This window comes from Tupaia chinensis, unplaced genomic scaffold, assembly GCF_000334495.1.
Source record: "Tupaia chinensis unplaced genomic scaffold, TupChi_1.0 Scaffold000673_1, whole genome shotgun sequence".
In the NCBI taxonomy this organism is placed as follows: domain Eukaryota; kingdom Metazoa; phylum Chordata; class Mammalia; order Scandentia; family Tupaiidae; genus Tupaia; species Tupaia belangeri.
Window position 1 is genome coordinate 582,360 of NW_006160196.1, and position 20,520 is coordinate 602,879.

At 53.8% G+C, this 20,520-nt stretch overlaps 2 protein-coding genes across 6 annotated transcripts in view; both read right to left on the reverse strand.

Moving 5' to 3' along the window:
- The window catches only part of PRMT1 (protein arginine methyltransferase 1), a gene marked incomplete in the record, with an annotated part of 10,402 nt that extends 2,705 nt beyond the window's left edge, over positions 1 to 7,697 (reverse strand). Inside the window, 6 exon segments of one of the 3 annotated variants that reach the window (XM_014592304.2) lie at positions 326 to 468; positions 2,187 to 2,250; positions 2,388 to 2,543; positions 4,629 to 4,730; positions 5,265 to 5,318; positions 7,500 to 7,697. In XM_014592304.2, the coding sequence (XP_014447790.1) occupies positions 326 to 468; positions 2,187 to 2,250; positions 2,388 to 2,543; positions 4,629 to 4,730; positions 5,265 to 5,318; positions 7,500 to 7,535 (555 nt within the window). 3 annotated transcript variants of the gene reach the window in all.
- Positions 7,698 to 14,299: 6,602 nt separating this feature from the next.
- BCL2L12 (BCL2 like 12) overlaps positions 14,300 to 20,520 on the reverse strand; it is an 8,320-nt gene continuing 2,099 nt past the window's right edge. For all 3 annotated transcript variants that reach the window (XM_014592296.2, XM_014592295.2, XM_006160135.3), the window contains 5 exons: positions 20,340 to 20,482; positions 19,768 to 19,854; positions 19,592 to 19,683; positions 18,790 to 19,077; positions 14,300 to 14,513 (listed from right to left, as the gene is read on the reverse strand). In XM_014592296.2, the coding sequence (XP_014447782.1) occupies positions 14,463 to 14,513; positions 18,790 to 19,077; positions 19,592 to 19,683; positions 19,768 to 19,854; positions 20,340 to 20,482 (661 nt within the window). In that variant the 3' untranslated portion in view covers positions 14,300 to 14,462. The remainder of the gene's footprint in view (positions 14,514 to 18,789; positions 19,078 to 19,591; positions 19,684 to 19,767; positions 19,855 to 20,339; positions 20,483 to 20,520) is intronic.

A 20,520-nucleotide genomic window follows, 5' to 3' on the forward strand; every position in this document is an offset into this window, starting at 1 on the left:
CTGCTCCCTTCTGCCCAGCCTGGTCTCCCCTAGGGGCCCGGCCACCCCCCTACCCGGGCAGAGCGTGTCTGAGTTCTCAGGGAGCCCCAGCACGTCTCACGGCCTACATGACCCACAACCCACCACCCACCTCCAACTGCACTCCTGCTGCTGCTCCCTTCTGCCCAGCCTGGTCTCCCCTAGGGGCCCGGCCACCCCCCTACCCGGGCAGAGCGTGTCTGAGTTCTCAGGGAGCCCCAGCACGTCTCACGGCCTACATGACCCACAACCCACCACCCACCTCCAACTGCACTCCTGCTGCCCCCCAGCCGCCCCGCGGCCTCACCAGCCACTTGTCGCGGGCGTAGAGCACGGTGTTGAGCATGGACTCGTAGAAGAGGCAGTAGCCCATCCACTCGCTGATGATGATGTCCACCTTCTCCACCGGCAGCTCCACCTCCTCCACCTTCCCCTTGATGATGGTCACCACTGCGGGCAGGCCAGGCAGTGCCCGTCAGCCCCAGGAGGGCCACCCTCGCCCCGGGGTGTCAGTGCCAAGGCACTCCAGTCAGGGTGGTCCTTGCCCTTGAAACCAAGGGCTTAGAGGCTGGATTTGCACACCCAACAGCCCGGTGCAGGGACCAGGTATGGCAGGGGGTCAGCAGCACACCTTGTAAGGCTGACCCCCGTGGGAAGGTTCCAGGTTGGTCCAGACACATCCCTGAGCATGCTAGGCACGTGCCCGGCATCCAGGGCCGACTGAGGCTGGGGGACTGCAGTGTCACTACCCCGTTGAGGGTGCTGTCTCCTGACCCTCTTTTGTTTTATTTCTCAGATTTTTTGCTACCGGGCATGTGCACTTGGCCAGAGAAACAGAAAGTGAGAAACCACTCCCGGGGGGGATGGCCATGCCGCAATCCCTTCTCCTCCGTTCTCCTCAGGATTCTGGGCACACGTGCACATGCGCCTGGCATGAGTTTTAAGCTGCTGGGTCTGGGACTCAAACTGCAGTCAACTTTGTGGGAGTCCAGCGATGTAACCATTATGCCCTCTGCTGGTCCCTCTCCTGTTTCTCTCTCATAGAGAAAATAAGTTAAAAAACACTTTAAAAAAAAGAAAAGAAAAGCAGCAAGCTGAAGCCACACAGCACTGGACACCGTTAAGGCAGGGCAGGAACGTTATGTGGGGTGTCTGGGGGGATAGCTGGGTCTGATGCACTAAGTAACAGCACGGTCGAGTTTCCCAACGGCCTTCGCTATCAGAGATGCACAGGGGAGTCACACCGGATGATACTGCAGCTTCCATGGAGAGAATACAGCTGTGATGGTGGCTGCGGGTTCATTCTTCTGGACAGCATGTTACTTGAGGCCACGTGTGGAATGCCCACAGTGCCCCACGTCCCCTCCCCATGCCCAGGTGTCTCCACCGCGCTCACTCAGGGCTGACCCCTGTGCTTCTGTAAACCAACTGCAGACAGGTACACTCAAAATGCCCCCCGGGGGAGCAGGGTGACCCGCTCAGCAGCAGTTTAAATGCCCACCAGCAGGAAACTGGTTCAAGCAGCTGAGGTGTGGGGCCAGCGCAGTGACCCAGCATTAACACGACCTCTGTGACGGTCGCGGGTCCCCATCCTCAGGCCCCCGTGTACACATCAGTTGTGTGCACACTCATGATCTGGACTGAGTCAGGGGTGGGCCGTGGTGCTGAGACTGCCTGTCTCTCCCCGTGGCAGGAGAAAGTGACCTCTAAGGAAGGTCGGGGCTGTGCACGTGGAGTCTTGACACCCCAACCCGAACTACACGATCCGCTGGTGAATGAAGCAAAGGCAGGAGTACGCAGGAAACATCGTTCAGTGAGCCCGAGACCCTCCCAGGCCCACGAGCTTAGAGGCGTGGACTCTCTGGAAGGGGATGTGGGTGACTCTCAAATGGAGGGAGGAGTCTGCTCACCCTGGCCCTCAGCAGTCAACCACGTGACTGCTACTCATTCAAGAAACCAGCGGGTGCGCGTGGCCCTAACTCCAACACTGAGGTGCTGAGCTTGCAATTTTGACGCTGAGCTGGAAGGCGGCCGGCTGTCTGGGAGACCACGCGGGAGGAAGGGCTGAAGCCACGGCCCACCAGCGGCCCCCTTCCTCGGCCGAGGGCCTGGGGAAGCTGGGAACTACCCACTCCAGCCCCATAAACCCATTCTCGTCCTGGGCTCACCGTGGTCTAACTTGTTGGCTTTGACGATCTTCACCGCATAATCAGAGATACTGGAACACTCGATCTGAGGGCCCAGGAAGAAGGGAAGGTGAGACCCCGGGCCTGTCCTCAGCACCCATCCCCCTCCATCCAACTCCTGAGCCCCACTGGGCTCCCCTGCCACCCCCAAGCCCAGGCCTGCCGGCTACCCAGAAGACTCACCCCAATGACCTTGCGGGCCCCGGCCTTCGCAGCGAACATGCAAAGGATCCCTGTCCCCGAGCCCACGTCCAGCACCACCTTGTCCTTGAAGAGGTGCCGGTTGTGAAACATGGAGTTGCGGTACGTGAGGGTGCGCACCTCGTCCTTCAGCATTTCCTGGGAGGGGACACAGATGCTGTGGGGGGTCCGCGTCTCCAGCTGGAGACCAGGAGGCTTGGCCTCCACCACACTGACATTTTGGGGGGCCAGAGCTCAGTCCTCCCACTGCTTAGTGCCCTTGGAACTAACCACTTCCCTTTCAATGCCTCTGTTTCCCTACTTGTAAAAGCAGCCTAGAAGACCTAGAGAGTGAAGACTCCATCTTAACCGAATGCTACCAGGGCCACCTAAGACTCAGCAGGTGGCGTGGTGGTTAAGGCATTGGACACTCCCACATGGCTGACCGTGGGTCGAGTCCCAGACCTGGTGGTTTGCACACGCACGTGCGCGCTCCCTCCCTCGCATCAAATTTAAATAAATGAACGAATAAAATGAAATAATTATTAAAAAAAAAAAAAGTCAAGAGGCTGACAGGTAGAGTGGTGGTTAAGGGCACTGGACTCTCACATGGCCGACCATGGTTTGAGTCCCAGAACTTGTGGTTTGCTTTCTCTCTCTCTCTCTCTCTCACACTGTCCCTCTCTGGTCAAATTTAAAAACAAGCAAACAAAGCTAAATAAAATAAACCTTAAAAAAAAAAAAAAAAGTCATCAGTAGGGGGCTGGCAGGTGGCGTGGTGGTTAAGGCATTGGACTCCCACATGGCTGACCGCAGTTCAGGTCCCAGACCTGGCAGCTTGCTTTCTTCCTAGCTCTCTCTCTCTGCCTCCCTCTGGTCAAACTGATTTCCCACTTTCATGCTCTCTGGCAAGAGTATGCACCCTATAGCAAAAACTATAAAAATAAAGTCACCAGTAACATAAAGTCACTGAACTGTACATGGAAAATATGGTGTCGTTATGTTATATAATTTACCCTTCTTTTCGTTTCGGATAGGGTGCATGCACTCGCCAGAGAGAAAGTGAGAAATCACACCCCAGGGTTTGGGCACCCTGCAATCTCTTCAATTCCCTCCTGGGATTTTGGTCACACATGTATATGCTCTCTCCTGCCCTGAGCCTCAAGTCTCCAGGTCCAGGACTCAAGCTGCGGTCGGCCATGTGGGAGTCCAGTGCCTTAACCACTATGGCACCTGCTGGCCCCTATGTTATGTAAATTTTATCACGATTTTCCTTCCTTTTTTGAAGAGATTTTTGGTATAGGGCACATGCGCTCACTGGAGACACACATGCACAGAGTTCATGAGAGAAAAGTGAGAAATGTCCACCCAGGGGGAATGGACATGCCACAATCCCTTCTCCCCAATTCTCCTGTCAAGATTTCGGCCACCCACACACAGGTACCTGTGTTTGAAGTTGCTGGGTCTGAGATCAAAACGTGGTCCGCCACGAGGGAGTCCAGGGCCACAACCACTACACTACCTGTCTGCCCCTTACCATGTTACAAAAGGCCTCGGCATGGGCCAGCCCCGTAACCCACAGTATAGGGAGTCAGATCTCACATGGCCAACCACAGCCTGAATCCTAGGCCTGGCTGGTTGAAAAATATGCTGGTGTATGTGCATGCATTCCCCAAATCCCCAGAGGATGGGGAAACGGAAGAAAAGGGTTCGTGCAGTGACTGTCCCACTGGAGGGGATGCTTTCCCTTCTCCTTCCATCCTCCCGTTAAGTACAAGAGTCCCCTGACTATAAGGGATAAAAAAAGCCTAGCCAAAAAGGAAAAAAAAAAAAAAGGAAGAACAAAGAAGAAGCTCCTTCAGCCAGATTCTGGGACCTCGGCTTCTGTCCAGATGGGTCCAGAAGCTATCAGTGCCTGAGCAGGTGGGACGCAGTGCCACTGCCCGTCACTAGAGGGCGGCAGAGACCAGGAGGCTCTGACCTCAAGCTGAGGTCTCAGGCACGCATGCGTGCTCCCACCCGCCTCCCGCCTCCAGCCTCCCTAGAGCGGTCCTGCGGAGAGCCAGGCTAACCTCGGTCTCCAAGGCAACGGCTGGGCGAGGAGACCCTGGGATGTGAGCCTTGAAGCCACAGAAAAGGGTAGCAAGGCGGCCCGCTGCCAGGAGGCAGTGAGCATGTGCGGGAAATTACCATCCACCCCTTCTCAACATTTAACCCCACAGGATCCGCGGCGTCCACACTCACCTCATGGATGCCAAAGTGGGCGTAGGAGTCAAAGTAGTAATCTTTGGAGGTCATGTCCTCGGCATTGGGCTTCTCATTACTTTCTGCCTGACCACAGGAGACCTGGGAGGGGGGATGGGGGCACGGGTCAAATCTGGGGGCTCCCCACAGCCTTGTAAACAGGTCTCTACTCTCCCCTGTAGAGGAGTACGGCACCCCCAAAATCATACCACGGTAAACTTACAGCCCCCGCCTGCCATCTTGTCTCCCCAGGAGCCCCAAAAACCCACTTTCCGATTCCAGGTCCCCCCCAGAGCACCATCCAGGGCAGCACCAGATACCTCAGCCACGCCTACCATCTCTCCAGTCTCTCTGCCCCCGTCTCTAGCTCAGCCCACAGCTGGGGAGGGGAGGGCAAGGCAGAACTGGGGCAGGCACAAGGAGGGCACAGGGGGCTGGAGATGGAGTTAAGGAAGCAGCTGCAATGGGGCGGGCCGGGAGGGGGCCGTGAGCCTGGAGGGGCTTGGACTAAGTGTGTGGGCCGCATGGAGTACACTGGAAGCAAGGGGGATGGTGGTCAGACCTCTCGAGGGCCAGCTGCATGGGGAGAGGTTTCTGTGGAGGTGGGGGGTGGGGGTCTCACAAAAGGATATTTACTTCTTCAAGAGGCGGCTGGAGGCTCATCCCATTAGCCAAGGTGGCTACAAAATTCTAGGAGAGAGTAACGGAGAAAGGATTAGCTACCGGGAGTGGCTGGAGAAGGGAGGGCCGGGCTGGATGGAGCAGGCTGGGACCAGGTGGCTTCCCTGCCCTTTGCCTTTGCCTTGGTGGGGGGAGCAGATGGGCAAGTAATGTGACCAGGCTGTAGAGGAAAGGGGTGGGGTGGGGGAGGGGTCTCCTATCCCAGCTGTGGGGCTCTCCTCCCCCGCCTGTGGCTGGAGAGATGGCGGCCACCCTCTTGTTGCCCCTCTCTGGCCAGGCAGCTGACCACACACACCTCCCCCATCCAGGCCGGAGGAACTGGCACCCGCGGGGCACACAGGCACCACCAGCTGTCGCTCCCCCTCATCACCTAATCCCCCCAGATTAGGTGACACTTCCTGACACACACCCCCAACCCGGGGTGCCACGAATAGCTGGAGGGAGGGGGGCTGCAGGGTATGCAGCTGGGCACCTGCCACCTGGTTGAGCCAGTCTCTTGTCTGAGAGGATTCCAGAAAAGTGCTGGCACACAGGCACCCCCACCACACAGGACCCCGGGCCTAAACCCTTGCTTTGGGCTCAGGAAGCCCAGAACAAAAAGAGCTGAAACCAGTCTCCTCCCTCATTGCCCTCCACCTGGGAAGGCAGGGCCAGAGGACGGCGGCCAGTGCCTGGACTCTCTTAGGAACAGAGGGCTCCAGAATGGAGCTGGGGCAATCACAGCCCTGCTCTCCCATGCAGATACAGGCCCAGGCCCCGAAGGGCCCAGGTGTGGAACCAAGGAAGGCATGTCCTCAACCTATACAGCCACCAGCTAGGAGGGCCAAGAGGGCTGTGGGGCGGGTGGCCACTGGAGTTGCCACTGGGAGCTGTTGCCCATAGCTGCGGAGCTGGCCTCCCCCACCAGAAAGTGCTGCAAGTAACGGACAAAAGGCTGAGGCCCCATCAGATTCCACCTCCTCCAGATGCCAGTCTTCCCAGGCTCCAAGAAAAGGCCAAGCCACAGTCGGGGGACTCCAAGACCCCCACTGTCCTAATCCACGGAGCCACCCACGCGGCCCATTGCTCTCAACACCACTGTCATCAGCACCAGACAACCCCAGCTCAACAGGCCTTGAAGCAAGTCTAGAGCATCCCCCGCACGGCGCACAGGAACCAAACCTCCTGGAAACCGCCACTACCACCGGCACTGGGGGTCGGGACCCCTGCACAGGGCTTTGGGAAGGGGAGGGGTCTCCAACTCTCACAAATGGAGTGTGGGCTCACAGCCTCGGTATTTCCCATCACAACTCCTTCCCGGCAGACATGCACCCCCCACAACTGGGAGGGCTCCAGCGGGGAGGTGGGCTTTGGGACACGCCCCATGAAAAAGATGTCCCTCCTACACGCCCAGAAACGGCCACAAGGGGGTGCACAGAGCCTTATCGGGAAGGATCTCTCTGTTTGGATGCCCCACCACCATCCGGAGGGAGGTCACAGGGGCAAGCCCCATCCCCCAGCTTCTAACGCCCCGGGAGGAGGAGAATCAGAAACAGGAAAGGGAGGAGAAAGTGGGGGCCCAATTCTTCCTCCTCCTCCAATCCCAAAGCGAAGGTGCACGAAACCGGGATCGATGTCCCAGCAATGCCCTCAGAACCGGGTAAAGGACTGTAGAAGAGCGACAAGCACTGTTCCTCCCAAGAGGCTGCTCACATCGGGAGAGCCCCAGGGAGACTGCACCCCAAGATGTATCCCAGCCCAGGAAGTAGGGTTGGGGGCCTCAGAGGAAGGGTCGGAGCCTCCTTCCCGTGTCTCCGGGCGCCCCTCCCCGGACCGGGGGCGGGGCCTTTGTCCCGCACGTGGAGCCCGCTGGGCTACAGGCCTCGGCACACCCCCTCCCCACCCACCGTGCCGCGGCCACGTGGGGGCCCGGCCGGAAGAGCCCCCGGCCCTCCTCCACGTGGGAGGGGGGAATGAGACTCACGTCTCCACCGAGCACCTGAGGCCCCGAAGGCTAGGGAACCCCCACCTCAAACAATATCCCCAGATCCGGAGCATGCGGCGTCCCGTTCGTGCGGCTGGGGGCCTTCAGCCCCGACTTGCCGACTCGGAGCCGCTTTCCCACGACGGAGGCATAAAACACCGACCCCCAAGTCGCACCCCACCCCCGGCGGCGCTCCAGGCGCTCACCGCGGCGCTCCAGGCGCTCCCCTCCATGATGCAGTTCGCGGCCTCGGCTGCCGCCATCTTCACCCGCACCTACTCCTCCTCTGGCCGCCGAGACCCCCCTTCTCCTCACTCCTCCGGGACCGCCTTATACCGGAGGGTCCACGACCCGCCCATCGCGACCCCGCCAGAAGATCTCATTGGCAACGGAGGCGGCACGTCTGAAAATAGCTCCTAGCAGTTGGGTAGAAAAGACGCCCATCAAACGTCAGTGCCCTCCCAGTCTGTCGTTTAGGGACCCGCCCCCTCAACTCGACCGGGATGGGGAAAACTGCCCGTCTATCTCACAGAGCGTGAGTAGTGATTGGGCAAAATCGACATGGATCTCCCGCCTCTTTCTCCTGGCACCGCCTCAAAGCTTCCCGGCGGGCCCCGCGCTCAGCGGACGTCTTGAAACAGAGGTGTCTATCATCAAAACCACCCGCCTCTTAATCGCTGCTATTGGTTTTTCCAAATGGTGCTGTCAGAGGCCTTTGGCCTGGTCTCGCTAAGCTACTTGGACTAGAGAAGAGCACGGCTATTGGCCCACGGAGAGGGACAACGGCGGGCCTCAGGCGCCAGCGATTGGCTCAAAGGCACTGTCATCCTTCGTCCACTCGATGGAGTCTCCCAGCCCGAGGGGTGTCCGGGAGGAACAAGGGCTCCAGTGTCCATTTACCAGGGGAAAAACGGAAGCAGTGAGAGCCCCAGAGAGAGGGGGCTTGTCTCGGAGCCCGACACAAGTCAGGGACAGCGGTCAGACACCAATGCGTTTACCTCCCGGCCCTCTCCTTAACCGCTCCAAGGTTAATAACCCGACAGCCCTTCTCCAGTCACTTGGCCTTGGCCGAGGCCCTCCCCTGGCCGGAACGCCCACCTCCCTTTGTCTGGCCCGTTCCTCCACCTCTGTCAGCCCACGGTCTAGAAGCCGCTGCTCCAGGAGCTTTCCTCCGTCTGCAGGAAAGTTACCGGCGGAGTGAAGATGATGGAAAGGGCCGAATTCGTGGAGCCCGCCTCTCCCGCCCCCTGTCGCACCACTGTCCTCAGTTCCAACTTCCCTCCGATCCCCGAACGCGCCCGCTCTATTGTCTGTGGCCTCGGAACAGGCTGTCCTCCGATTTCCAGTATGACCTCTCTACGCACCTCTCCACTCTGTCACCGAGGCCCATCACACCCAACACGACACTGGCTGTGGGTCTCCCGCACCGCCGCTCTTCTCAGGTCCCCAGATCGGGAAAGCCACCTCACCTCTCCAGTCACCGGGCCGGACCACTGGGCCCCTCCCTCCCACCGCCTGTCAGTCCTTGGCCACGACCTTTTTGCCCCTGACATGGCTGGACTGTCCCCTCCATCATGGACTGCGATCCCAAACTCCTCCGCTGCCTCACAGCCGCCAGGTGTCCCCGCCGGGACCCACCCCTCCCCGCAGGCCAGGCCCGGGACAGCCTCAGTCTCAGCGCCTCAGCCAGGCGTTTGCCAGGTGTCCATCCCCTCCTTGGCCTCACAGGGTCTCACACCCACCCACTCCCAATCCTGGCTGCTACACCATCCCCTCCCAGTCCGGGGACCACCACTCGCTCCCATGCCTTTGTCCCACTGTGCAGCCCCTCCCTCACTTCTCGGGGTGCTGACTTCAGATCCTCTACCTAGGAGTGGCAAACGCCACGTAAGCAGGGACACTGGGCTGGCCCTGTGGCCTAGTGGGTAAGGATGCCAAATCTCACCTAGCTGACAGTGGTTGGAATCCTGGCCCTAACAACTTCAAGTACAACCAGGAGTGTGTCCCTGCGTGCCCCAAATCTTGAAAGGATGGGGAGACGGAGAAAGGACTGTGGTGTGGCCACACCCCACCAGGGGAGTGCTGGCTCCTGCTGTATCCTGCAAGCCACATGCCCTCTGGCAACTACTACAAAACAAACAAACAACAACAACAAACTGGGACCAGCCATTGGCTTAATGGCTATATCACTGAACTGCTATGTAGTTGTAGTCGACCGCAGTTCAAGTCCCAGACCTGGTGGCTTAAACTCACGCTGGACTTGTGTGTGTGCGCGTACTCAAGATTCCAAGAGGAGAATGGAGAAGGGATTGTGGAGTGGCCATCCCCACTGAGGGGTGATTTCTCGCTTTCCATCTCCATCTCTCTCTGTCTTTCTGGGGAGTGTGCGCTGTGGCCATTGAAAACGTCTCAAAAAAAAAAAAAAAAAAGAAAGAAAGAAAAGAAAAGAAAGGAAAGGAAACTGAGATGACCAAAAAAAGCACAATAATTTGAAAAATTGGCACTAAATGGACCTAGAGAAGGAAATTTACTTGCAGTATGGGCACTGAATAAGCGCATCAACTGGGAATGAACAGGAGCAGGCAGCTCCTTGCAGCCCGCCCCACCAGTAGTGAGGACCACCGGCTGTGAGTGACTCCCTTTGTAACCCTATCCATGTCATTTTACGCATTTGTTGTTCTTCTGTGAAGGAGAAATGGCCCTAAAAAGGCGACAAACTGTCAGTCTATAGGCACTTGGGGAGTAACCAGCAAAAAAGGCTCCAGAGGAGCAGGAGGAGAAAAACAAGGCAGTGATGGTGCCGCCCAGCAAAGAGGGTGGGGACTGCCTTCTGGATGAGCCAAAGGCTCCAGGACCACCAATACAGTTAGCTGGGGTCAGCAGGTGGCGTGGGAATTAAAATGCTGGATCACATGTGGCTGGCTTGGTGGTTAAATCCTGAACCCAGCAGCTTAAGAATCATGCCAGGGGACCAGCAGATGGAGTAACGGTTACATCACTAGACTCCTACAGAGTCGACTGCGGTTCGAGTCCGGATGCAGTGGCTTAAACCTCACACAGGGCACGTGTGTGTGCGTGCCCAGGATCCCAAGAGAGGAGAACGAAGGAGTAGGGATTGCAGCAGCATGGCCATCCTCCTGGGAGGTGATTTCTCGCTTCCTGTCTCTGTCTCTCCGGCAAGCAAATGCGCGCTATAGCAAAAATCGCTAATGAGACCAGCGGGTGGTATGGTGGTTAAGGTGCTGGATGCTCCCACATGGCTGACCACTGTTCGAGCCCTGGACCTGGTAGCTTGCTTTCTCACCTTCTCTCTCTCTATGTGTGTGTGTCTCTCTGGTCAAAATAAAAATGAATGAATGAATAAATAAAGTTAAATAAATAATTAAAACTAATAAAATGTTTAAAAAATAAGTTGGCCATTTAAAAAAATAATCGCTAAAAAAAAAAAATCATGCTGGGGACCAGCAGATGGTATAATGATTACGTCACTGGGCTCCCACATAGTCACCTCAGTTTGAGTGCCAGACCCAGCGGCTTAAAACTCACACCGAGTGTGCATGCATGTGTGCCCAAGAACCCGAGAGGAGAATGTAGAAGAGATTGCGGCATAGCCATCCCCCTGGGGGTGATTTCTTCCTTTCTGTCTCTCCGGCAAGTACACATGCCCTATAGTGAAAAATCTCTCTCAAAAAAAAAAAAAAAAAAGAAGAAGAAGAAGGGACCAGCAGTTAGCGTAATGGCTATGTCGCTGGACTCCCATGTAGTCAACCGCGGTTCAAGTCCCGGACCCGGTGGCTTAAAACTCACGCTGAGCACATGTGTGTGCGTACCCAAGATCCCGAGAGGAGAATGAAGGAGTAGGGATTCGGCATGGCCATCCCCCCGGGGGGTGATTTCCTGCTTTCTGTCTCTCTGTCTCTCTCTGTCTGGCTGGCAAGTGCACGCGCCCTGTAGCTAAAAACCTCTCAAAAAAAAAGAAAGAAAGGGATGGAGAAGGGATTGTGGTGTGGCCATCCACCCTAGGGAGTGACTCCTCACTTTCTGTCCTGCCTGTAGTGAACACACATGCCCTATAGCAAAAATTTCTCTAAAAATAAAATCATGCCAGCAGGGTCAACAGGTGGAGCAGTAGTTAAGGTGCTGGACTCCCACAGTGCACATGTGTGTGTGTGCCCAAAATCCTGACAGGAGAGTAGGGGAGAAGGGATTGCAACATGGCCATCCTCCCTGGGTGGAATTTTAGATCTCTTTTAATACTTTCATTTAATTTTATTTATTTGCCTATTTTAGAGTGACAGAGAGGGGCAGGGGGAGGGAAAATGAGAAAGCAAGGTGATTTCTCACCTTCCCTCTTTCTGTCTCTGGTGAAGGAAAGCCCTCTATGGCAGGAATGAAAAAGAACAAAAGAGAGAGAGAGAGGGAGGGAGAGAGGGAAGGAGGAAGGAAGGAAAGAAAAGAAAGAAAAAAGGGAAGGGGCTGGCAAGTGGCGTGGTGGTTGAGGGTGCTGGACTCCCACATGGCCAACCATGGTTCAAGTCTCGGACCTGGTGGCTTGCTTTCTCACTTCCTCACTCTCTCTCTGTCTCTGATCAAACTGGAAAGTAACAATGATAATAATAATAAATAAAGTTAAATAAAATAATTCTTTAAAAAAAAAAAAGAAAGAAAAAAGGGAAGGAAAACGAAGGAAGGTTTTGTTTTGGTTCTTTTCTGACTATAGTCTGCCTCTGCAAGCTCACAGATCCCCGTTAGGGCTTTTGTGGGTTTCAGAAAGTCAATTCAGAGCTGGGAGCTATGATTCACGCTGAAAATAAAGAGAGAGGGAACCAGCAGTTAGCATAATGGCTATGTCGCTGGACTCCCACATAGTCGACCGCGGTTCACGTCCCAAACCCGGTGGCTTGAAACTCACGCCAGACGTGTGTGCGTGTGTGCCCAAGATCCTGAGAGGAGAACGGAGGAGAAGGGATTGCAGCATGACCGTCCCCCCTGGGGGGTGATTTCTTGCTTTCTGTCTCTCTGTCTCTCTCTGTCCGTCTGGCAAGCGCACGCGCCCTATAGCAAAAAAAACTCTCCAAAATAAATAAATAGAGAGAAATTAGAAAATAGAGGTAGGTGGAACAACCAAACCATGCAATAGGAGAACATGTAACTCACTACAATCACCCAAGTCCTCAAAGACACCACGTGTCCAGGCGAGTCCAAGGCTCTTGTAGGTGCTCACATAATTCTAGAATGAACAAACAGGATCTTTCCCGAACTTACAAACCTCGGAGATTTGTAAATCTCCGCTCCTTAGAAATCTAGTTCTTGGGGCCAGCAGGTGGCTTGGTGGGTAAGGCGCTGGACCCACACATGACTGACCATGATTTGGGTCCTGGACCTGCCAGCTTCCTTGCACACTGTCTCTCCCTCTCTCTCCAGTGAGCTCACGTGTCCTATAGCAAATTAAAAAATAATACTAAATAAAATTAAATGTTAAAAATATTTATTTAATTTTATTTATTCATTCACTTATTTTTAATTGGACCAGAGAGAGAAAGAGAGAAAATGAGAAAGCAAGTCACCAGGTCCGGGACTTGAACCATGGTCGGCCATGTGGGAGTGTCCAGTGCCTTAACCACCATGCCACCTGCTGGTCCCTAAAAGATTTTTTAAAAATAGAATTTTAGAGCCAGCAGGTGACGTGGTGGTTAAGGGCATTGGACTCCCACATGGCCAACCGCGGTTGAGTCCTGGACCTGGCAGCTTGCTTTCTCACTTTCCCTTTTTCTCTCTTTCTCTCACTGTGTCCCTCTCTGTTCAAATTAAAATAAATAAAGGCAAATAATAATTTTTTAAAAATAGAATTTTAGATCTCTTTTAATACTTTCCTTTATTTATTTGTTTATTTTAGAGTGACAGAGATGGGCGGGGGGAGGGAAAATGAGAAAGCAAGCTGCCAGGTCTGGGACTCAAACCGCGGCTGGCCATGTGGGAATCCAATGCTATTAACCTCCACATCACCTGCTGGCCCCCAATTTTAGGTCTTGAGAAAAAGAAGCAATACTTTTGGGGACCAGCAGGTGGCGTGGTGGTTAAGGTGCTGGACACTCCCACATGGCTGACCCCAGTACAAGTCCTGGACCTGGTAGCTTGCTTTCTCACTTTCCCTCTCTCTCTGTGTCTCTCTCTGGACAAATTAAAATAAATGAATGAATAAATGAAATAAAATTAAATAAATATTATAAAAAAAGAAGCAATACTTTTTAAAGTTTCTCTTTTTGTTAATATGCCATAGGGTGTGTGTGCCTGCTAGAGAGAAGCACAGGGCAAGTGAGAAACTACCCCTTGCGGGGGATGGCCATACTGCAATCCCTTCTCTTCCGTTCTCCTCCTGGGGTTTTGGGCATGCATACACACGTAGCTGGCTGACTTTCAAGTCACCAGGTGCAGGACTTGAACTGTGGTAGTCATGTGCAAATCCAACACCTTAATCACCATGCCACCTCTGGCCTTATCCTGCATGGTTTTTTGCTTGTTTGTTTTTAATTTATTTAATTTATTTTAAACCAAAGAGGAACAGAGTGAGAGAGAGAGAGAGAAAGTGAGAAAGCAAGCCACCAGGCCCGGGACTTGAACTATAGTCAGCCATGTGGGAGTCCGGCACCCTTAACCACCACACCAGCTACAGGTCCAGTCCTGCATGGTTTTTAAGCGACCAGGTCTGGGACTCAAAACACATTGTCAGCTATGGGAGATACACCATACCACTGGCTGGCCCTTTAATGTTTTTAATATAAAGTTTTGGGGCCAGCAGGTGGCATAGTAGTAAAGGTGATTGTCTCCCATATGGCTGAGGTAGGGTCGAGTCTTGGACCCGGTGGCTTGAAAATCACAGTGGGCACATGTGCATGTGTGCCCCAAATCCCAGGAGAATGGAGAAGGGATTGAAGCATGGTCATCCCCCTGGGAGTGATTTCTCTCTCACTCTCTCTAGCTAGCATACATGCCCTATGGCAAAAACCTTTAAAAAACCAATTTAATATGAAAAGTTTTTAACCATTTTATTTATTTTTGGCAAAAACAAGTAGGGCAGCCACCACCCCACAGCCCTGAGTGGGATAAGAGGTTGAGAAAACACGTGGGGAGCGAGTGGGGGAGGAACGTGAGGTCCGATCTTGCAGCAGCTTCTGAAGAGGAGTCAGAAGTCAGTCCAGGGGCAAGTTCAAGTCCACAGGAGAAACGGCCAGGACACCCTCCTAGTGGGGAAGAGGAAGACCCTGTGAGCGAAGACCCTGGCACCAGGTCACTGAGGCCAGGCAGGGGAAGCCGGGAATGGGGGGGATGGGCCGACACCCAGAGACCCAGATGGAGAGGGGCAGAGGTCTGAGGTTTTAACTAAGTCAGGACTTAGTGTCCCCCACCCTGCACGAGGGACTTTCCCTCTCAGCTCACCTAAGACAAGGACACTAGCAGAACCCCATGAGATGGTTGTGGGGTTTGAATGTGATCACCGAAGTCTTTGACCAGGTATCCGGTTCCCCACAAATGCCCACTTACCTCTCATCATTCTTTTTTTTTTTTTTTTAAGAATTATTTAATTTTTATTCAGTGTGCTCACCAGTGGTGGTGGGGGGGGGGATGAGAAAGCAAGTCACCAGGTCTAGTACTTGAACTGTGGTCGGCCCTGTGGGAGTGTCCAAGCGCCTTAACCACCACGCCACCTGCTCCCAGCCCCCAACCTGTCATCATTCTTAGGAAAAAGACCATCGGGGTTGGAGGCAGCACAGCAGTAAGATGCAGCACCTGTGAGGTTGCCCCACATGGGAGGGCGACCAGTTCACACCTGGACCTCCCCGAGTACACCAGGCACAGGGACGCCCGTGGTTGAAGCCGGCCAAGGCTGGGGTTGGGCCACGCATCAGGACGTGGATGGGGTGCTGTAGCTCTCTCTCTATATATCTCTTTTGCTCAGGAATGTTTTTTTGCTGTATGGTGTGTGTGCTTGCCAAAGAGATAGAGGCGGAAACAGAAAGCGAGACATCAGCCCTGGGGAGATGGCCACACTACAATCCCCTCTCCTCCATTCTCCTCTCGGGGTTTTGGGCACACACTCATACATGCCCAGCGTGAGTATTAAGTACCGGGTCTGGGATTAGAACTGCGGTCGATTATGTAGGAGTCCAATGACATAACCACTATGCCATCTGCTGGTCCTTTTTTTTTTTTTAACAAAGAAATGAAGTTCTTTGCTGAACTCCACACTTACATCCAGTCTCCCTTCCACATCTGCTTTCAGGGCTGATGGGTGATTGACTCCTAGCTGAACCATCTCTCATCACCTCTGACTTGCCCGAAGCTGCCTTCTGGCCTGCCATCCCATCTTCCTCCTCTCCAGAAAGGTGGGCACAGCCCTGCAGCAGCTCAGGCCGATAGCCCTTACTCAGCTCCCACATCCAGCCATCCAGTCTGTCTGGAATCCCCCCACCCCTACCTCAGGCTGCTGCACCCTGGTCTCTGGTGCTGCGGTGACTCTCACCCTGTGGTTTGCTCCCACACGTGACCGCAGGAGGGCACTCGCTCACACCTAGGTTAGCTCCCATCCCTCCGCTGCTCAGAGACCTTGGCTCACTCAGGGTCAGAAGTGCGAGTTCCCACGAGGACCACAAGCACTGCGTGGTCTGGCTCACATCTCACCTCTCGCCCTCTCCCGCTCCCTGCCTCTGGAGCACACCCAGCCAGCTCTGTTAGTCTGGGAAGGGGTCACATTCCAGAGCTTGGCCTGCACCCTGAGCTCAGGGAGACGCCACAGGCACCCAGGAAGCAGGTAGGAGTGTTGGGGCCCACTGGGCCAAGGAGAAGACTGGTGCCCAGGGAGGGGGCCAGCTGCTAAGGTCACACGGACAGCACGCTGGAGCGCAGTCCGACTCGGAGACAGGCACTGGCGATGAGGCAGGAGCAAGGCAGGTCAGTGAGAGAGAGAGAGAGAGAGAGAGAGCGCGAACAGAAGTAAGTACGAAAACAGGGAGGCCCGCGCCCGGCTACCGGCTGTTAGAAAAGGAAAGCAGTGCAGGGCCTGAGGGGAGCGGGAGGTGCGGACGTGCCTTCGGTTTTATTATTTGCTACAGCGTGCAAGTGCTGACTGGAGAAAGTGAGAAATGCCCCCCGGGGGGTGGCCTCGCTGCATCCCTTCTCCTCTATATTCTCTCTTCCGGATTGTGGGCATGCATGCACATGTGCCTGATGTGTTCTTTTTTCTTTTTTAAAGAACATCTTGACAATATATATTAGTAGCTTTCTTTCTTTCTTTTTTTTTTTAAGAACTATTGATTGGGGGGGAGAGCATAACAATACTAAATACCCAGAGATACACAATTCAACTCAAATTAAGAAAAAATTTGGGACACATTCACACTTATATACCTTCTTTTTCAGTAGTAATCCAGTTATTTATGGTGGGTATGTTTAATTTTGGTTATATATATATTTTTTTTATTTGAAGCAATGCACCTATTAGTGACATGTACTACCATTCTTGGACACGGTCTTGTGATAGTGACTCACAAATGTCTACCTCTAAACTCAGTATTGCATCATGCATATTAATGATAACAATTCCTTTCCAAAATTTAAGTATGACTATGTCATTCCCACCCCCAACTCAAAAGCATTTTAAAATTCAAATTTAATTTATCTGAAAACTAAGAACATTCCTGATCTCCTGACTTTCCAAATTGCCTGTCTTATAGCCACCATCACCATTTGCCCTATTTCCCATTCCCTTCAAGTAGTACTAAGATAACTGCATCTCCTTGAATAATTCTGTGATTCATGTCTTATTTTCTCATATCCTCATTTTTTCTTCTTGAAATGCCAATCCTCGCAAAGTTCTCAGGATATTCCTCATCTCCTTTTTAAAATGACTTGTTCAAATTCTTGCCACTGAAGTCTTCCTCAACACTTCCATGCTGCTGTTTTCTTTTTTTCTTTACTATCTACATATTTCCATTGTAATGTTTGTTTATTGTGGCTCTCCCACGAGACCATCTGCCTCTTCAGGAAAGGCACTGAATTTTTTTACTGATGCGTTTCCAAGGCCTAAATATTGTCTTAGCCACAGTTAAAAAAAATGAAAAAAAAAAAAACCCAAAAAAAGAAAAGAAAACTCATGCCTGACATATGTGCATGCAGGCCAAGATCCTGAGAGGAGAATGGAGGAAAAGGGATTGTGGAACGGCTATCCCCCCCAGGGAGTGATTTCTCACTTTCTATCTCTGGTGAGCCACAAGCCCTATAACAAAAATTGCTCTAAAAAAATACCCTCTCCAAAAATAAAAGATGTAATTTTATTTACTATTAGTATTTTTTTGTAGAGGTTTTTGCTATAGGGCTCATGTGCTCGCCAGAAAGACAGAAAGCGAGAAATCACCACCAGTGGGGACGTCCACACCACAATCCCTTCTCCTCTATCCTCCTCTAGGGATCTTGGGCACACATGCACACACGCCTGGTGTGAGCTTAAACCTCCAGGTCTAGGACTCGAACCACGGTCGGGTACATGGGAGTCCAGCGACATAGCCATTACACCATCTGCTGGTCGCACTGTTACTGTTTTTAAATTTTGCTATAGGGCACATGCACTTACTAGAGAGAAAGAGAGAGCAACCAGGTCCAGTGCCTTAAACATACCACCTGCTGACCCTGCCTGACATGTTTATCAAGGCACTGGTTTCTGGGCTCAAACTGGGAGGGTGGGGGATCCATGTGAGACCCTGCTGCCTTAACCACCACTACCAGCTGGTCCCAATTTATTACTATTTCTTAAAGTTGATTTATTTATTTCTTCCATAGCATGGTAGAAAGATGGCACCTCTGTAAGGTCTTCATGCTGTGATGCACCCCAGCCTCAGCCAGCCCTGGAGCCTGGGCCCTTGTGTGCCTGGTGTACTTGGGGGGGCGTCTCTAGATGTGAATTCAGAACCTCTCCCCACGTAGGCCACTCTCACAGAGTGACAAGTCTTACCACCATTGTCTAGTCCCTAGCTGTGATTTTAAATGAGGACAAGTCGACCTCTCTGGTGGTGACAGGGGAGCCTAGCAGAGGCTACGAGGACGCAAGGCCGGGGTGGGGTTGGAGAGGGGGCATTTAGTGCCTATCACCGGCCAGGAGGATGGAGACAGATAACCACACGGACAAAGGCCACGTGACAGGTGATTCCCAGGATGGCCCCACGTTAGTCCGCACCACAATCCTTGGAGGGAGTACTACCACTCTCCTCACTTTACAGAAAGGAAACTGAGCCCTAGGCGGGGCAATTACTAGCATACAACTGTCAGTGTATACCTGCGGCTTAAAGCGGACATACCGTCTACACTCATGGCAGCAGCGCCCCTGTAGGTAGGTGCTCAACAAACAGAACACGGACAGAAGAGCTGCACGAATGAAGCCCGAAGGAAACCTGATTAGTCCCACCGTCACAAGTCCCCTCCATCACAAGACAAGTGGGTTAAGCGAGGCCTGGAGAGGTGGCTCACCCAGCCCCCTTGGGCCTGGATCCAGGGAGCAAAGCTGTGCACATGCTCCACGCTGAGTCCAGCCAGGGTGCCCCCCAGTCGGGCCACGCGCCGGCTCAGCTCCATGGCAAGGGCCAGGCGGGCCAGGGGCTCTGGGGATGGCGGCGGGGGTCCAGGGCACAGCAGCGTTTGGCTTGAGCGTCGGGAGCAAGGGCTGCCGGACCGGCTGAAGAACAGCTCCAAGAGGCGAGCGAAAGAACCAGCAGACAGACGGACGAGCTTCCGGCGAAGAGCAGGGTCTGAGGCCAGCTGCGGGGGTGGGAGGGGTGGGAGGTGGTGGAAGAGGCAGGATCCATCACAGGCGATCGAATAGCGGGCTGGGAGGCGTGGCTTCCTGCTTTAGGCCCGGGTCTAGCTAACTCTCCAAGCCACCCTCCAGCCAATCATAAACCAGACTCTATGGTCTCCACCAAACTGCTCCCAGAAAGTAGCCTAGAACCCCAGCTGAGGCCACAAACAGCGAACCAGAGCCAAGCTTACTTTGAGTTCCAGAAAGGATGGGTCAGGGACTAGAACCATGAAGTCAGTCATGTGGGATCCAGCCGCCTTAACCACCATACCACCCGCCAGCCCCTAGATCATGATTGATGGTCACACCCCCTGTATTTAGGCCACCGCCCTCCAATAAATGAAAGCCGTTCATTTAAAGGATGGTCTTGCCCCACCTCCTCCCCATGAGCAGCCAAAGGAAATGCAGATCCCACTTGGGATCACAGTGCCCCACCACCTGCAACTTCTCCAGGGACGAACAGTGGCCCATCACCTTCTGGTTGATGACTTCTGCCTCCTCCTCCAGCAAGGCCACCAGTCTTCGCAGCAGGGCTTCCTTCTCTGTGGGTGGGGGACCCTGTAACTCTGTGGGCAGAAGAGAATTGGGCTGGGGGAGCAGCCCTGCTACTCTCTTACCCGGTCCTTCTCCAGGGGGCCTCTGCACCTCACCTGGGCTGGGTGGAGATCTCAGTTGCTCTTGGACTAGCTGTTCCAGCCGCTGGGCGACCAGGGCGTAGAAGTGTGGAGTAGCTGGGCCTGTGGTGAGAAGGGGCAATGATGGGCCTCCGGGACACCAGAACGGAAGATTCCTCCCAACCACTTTCTAAGCACTAACGATTTCCATTGTATAATGGGTTTGAGACCCAATGAACAATGTTAGTAAAAGAAGACAAAACCCTTGAACTTTCCACTTTATTGTGTCCTTAAACTGGACTTGAACCGGACTCTTCTTTTTTAGATTTCTGCCATGGGGCACGCGCACGGAGACAGGAATACAGTGAGAGGGGAAAAATGAGAAACCATCCCCCACTGGGGACAGCTATGCTGCAATCTCTTCTCCATTCTCTTCTTCGGATTTTGGGCATGCACACACCCGCGCCAGGCGTGATTTTCACGCTGCCTGGTCTTAGTGCCTTAACCACTGTGCTGGTCCCCTGAACTACTTCGTATCCTGTCTATGCTTCAGCAGTCAAAGCCCCTGGCCCCAACAGTTGCACAGGTGACCTCGGGAACTCTCTTACCAGGCTCTGAATCATAGCAGGGCTGGAGGGGCAGAGAGCAAGGCCGCGGGGACTCAGGGAGAGCTGCTCCCTGCCCCAGGGGGCAGGGGAGACATCTTCGAAGGCGGCTCAGGAAGTCTGTTGGTTCCTCTTGGGCAGGACTCCTGGGAGGAAGACCTCAGAGTGATCCCAAGACCCCTGC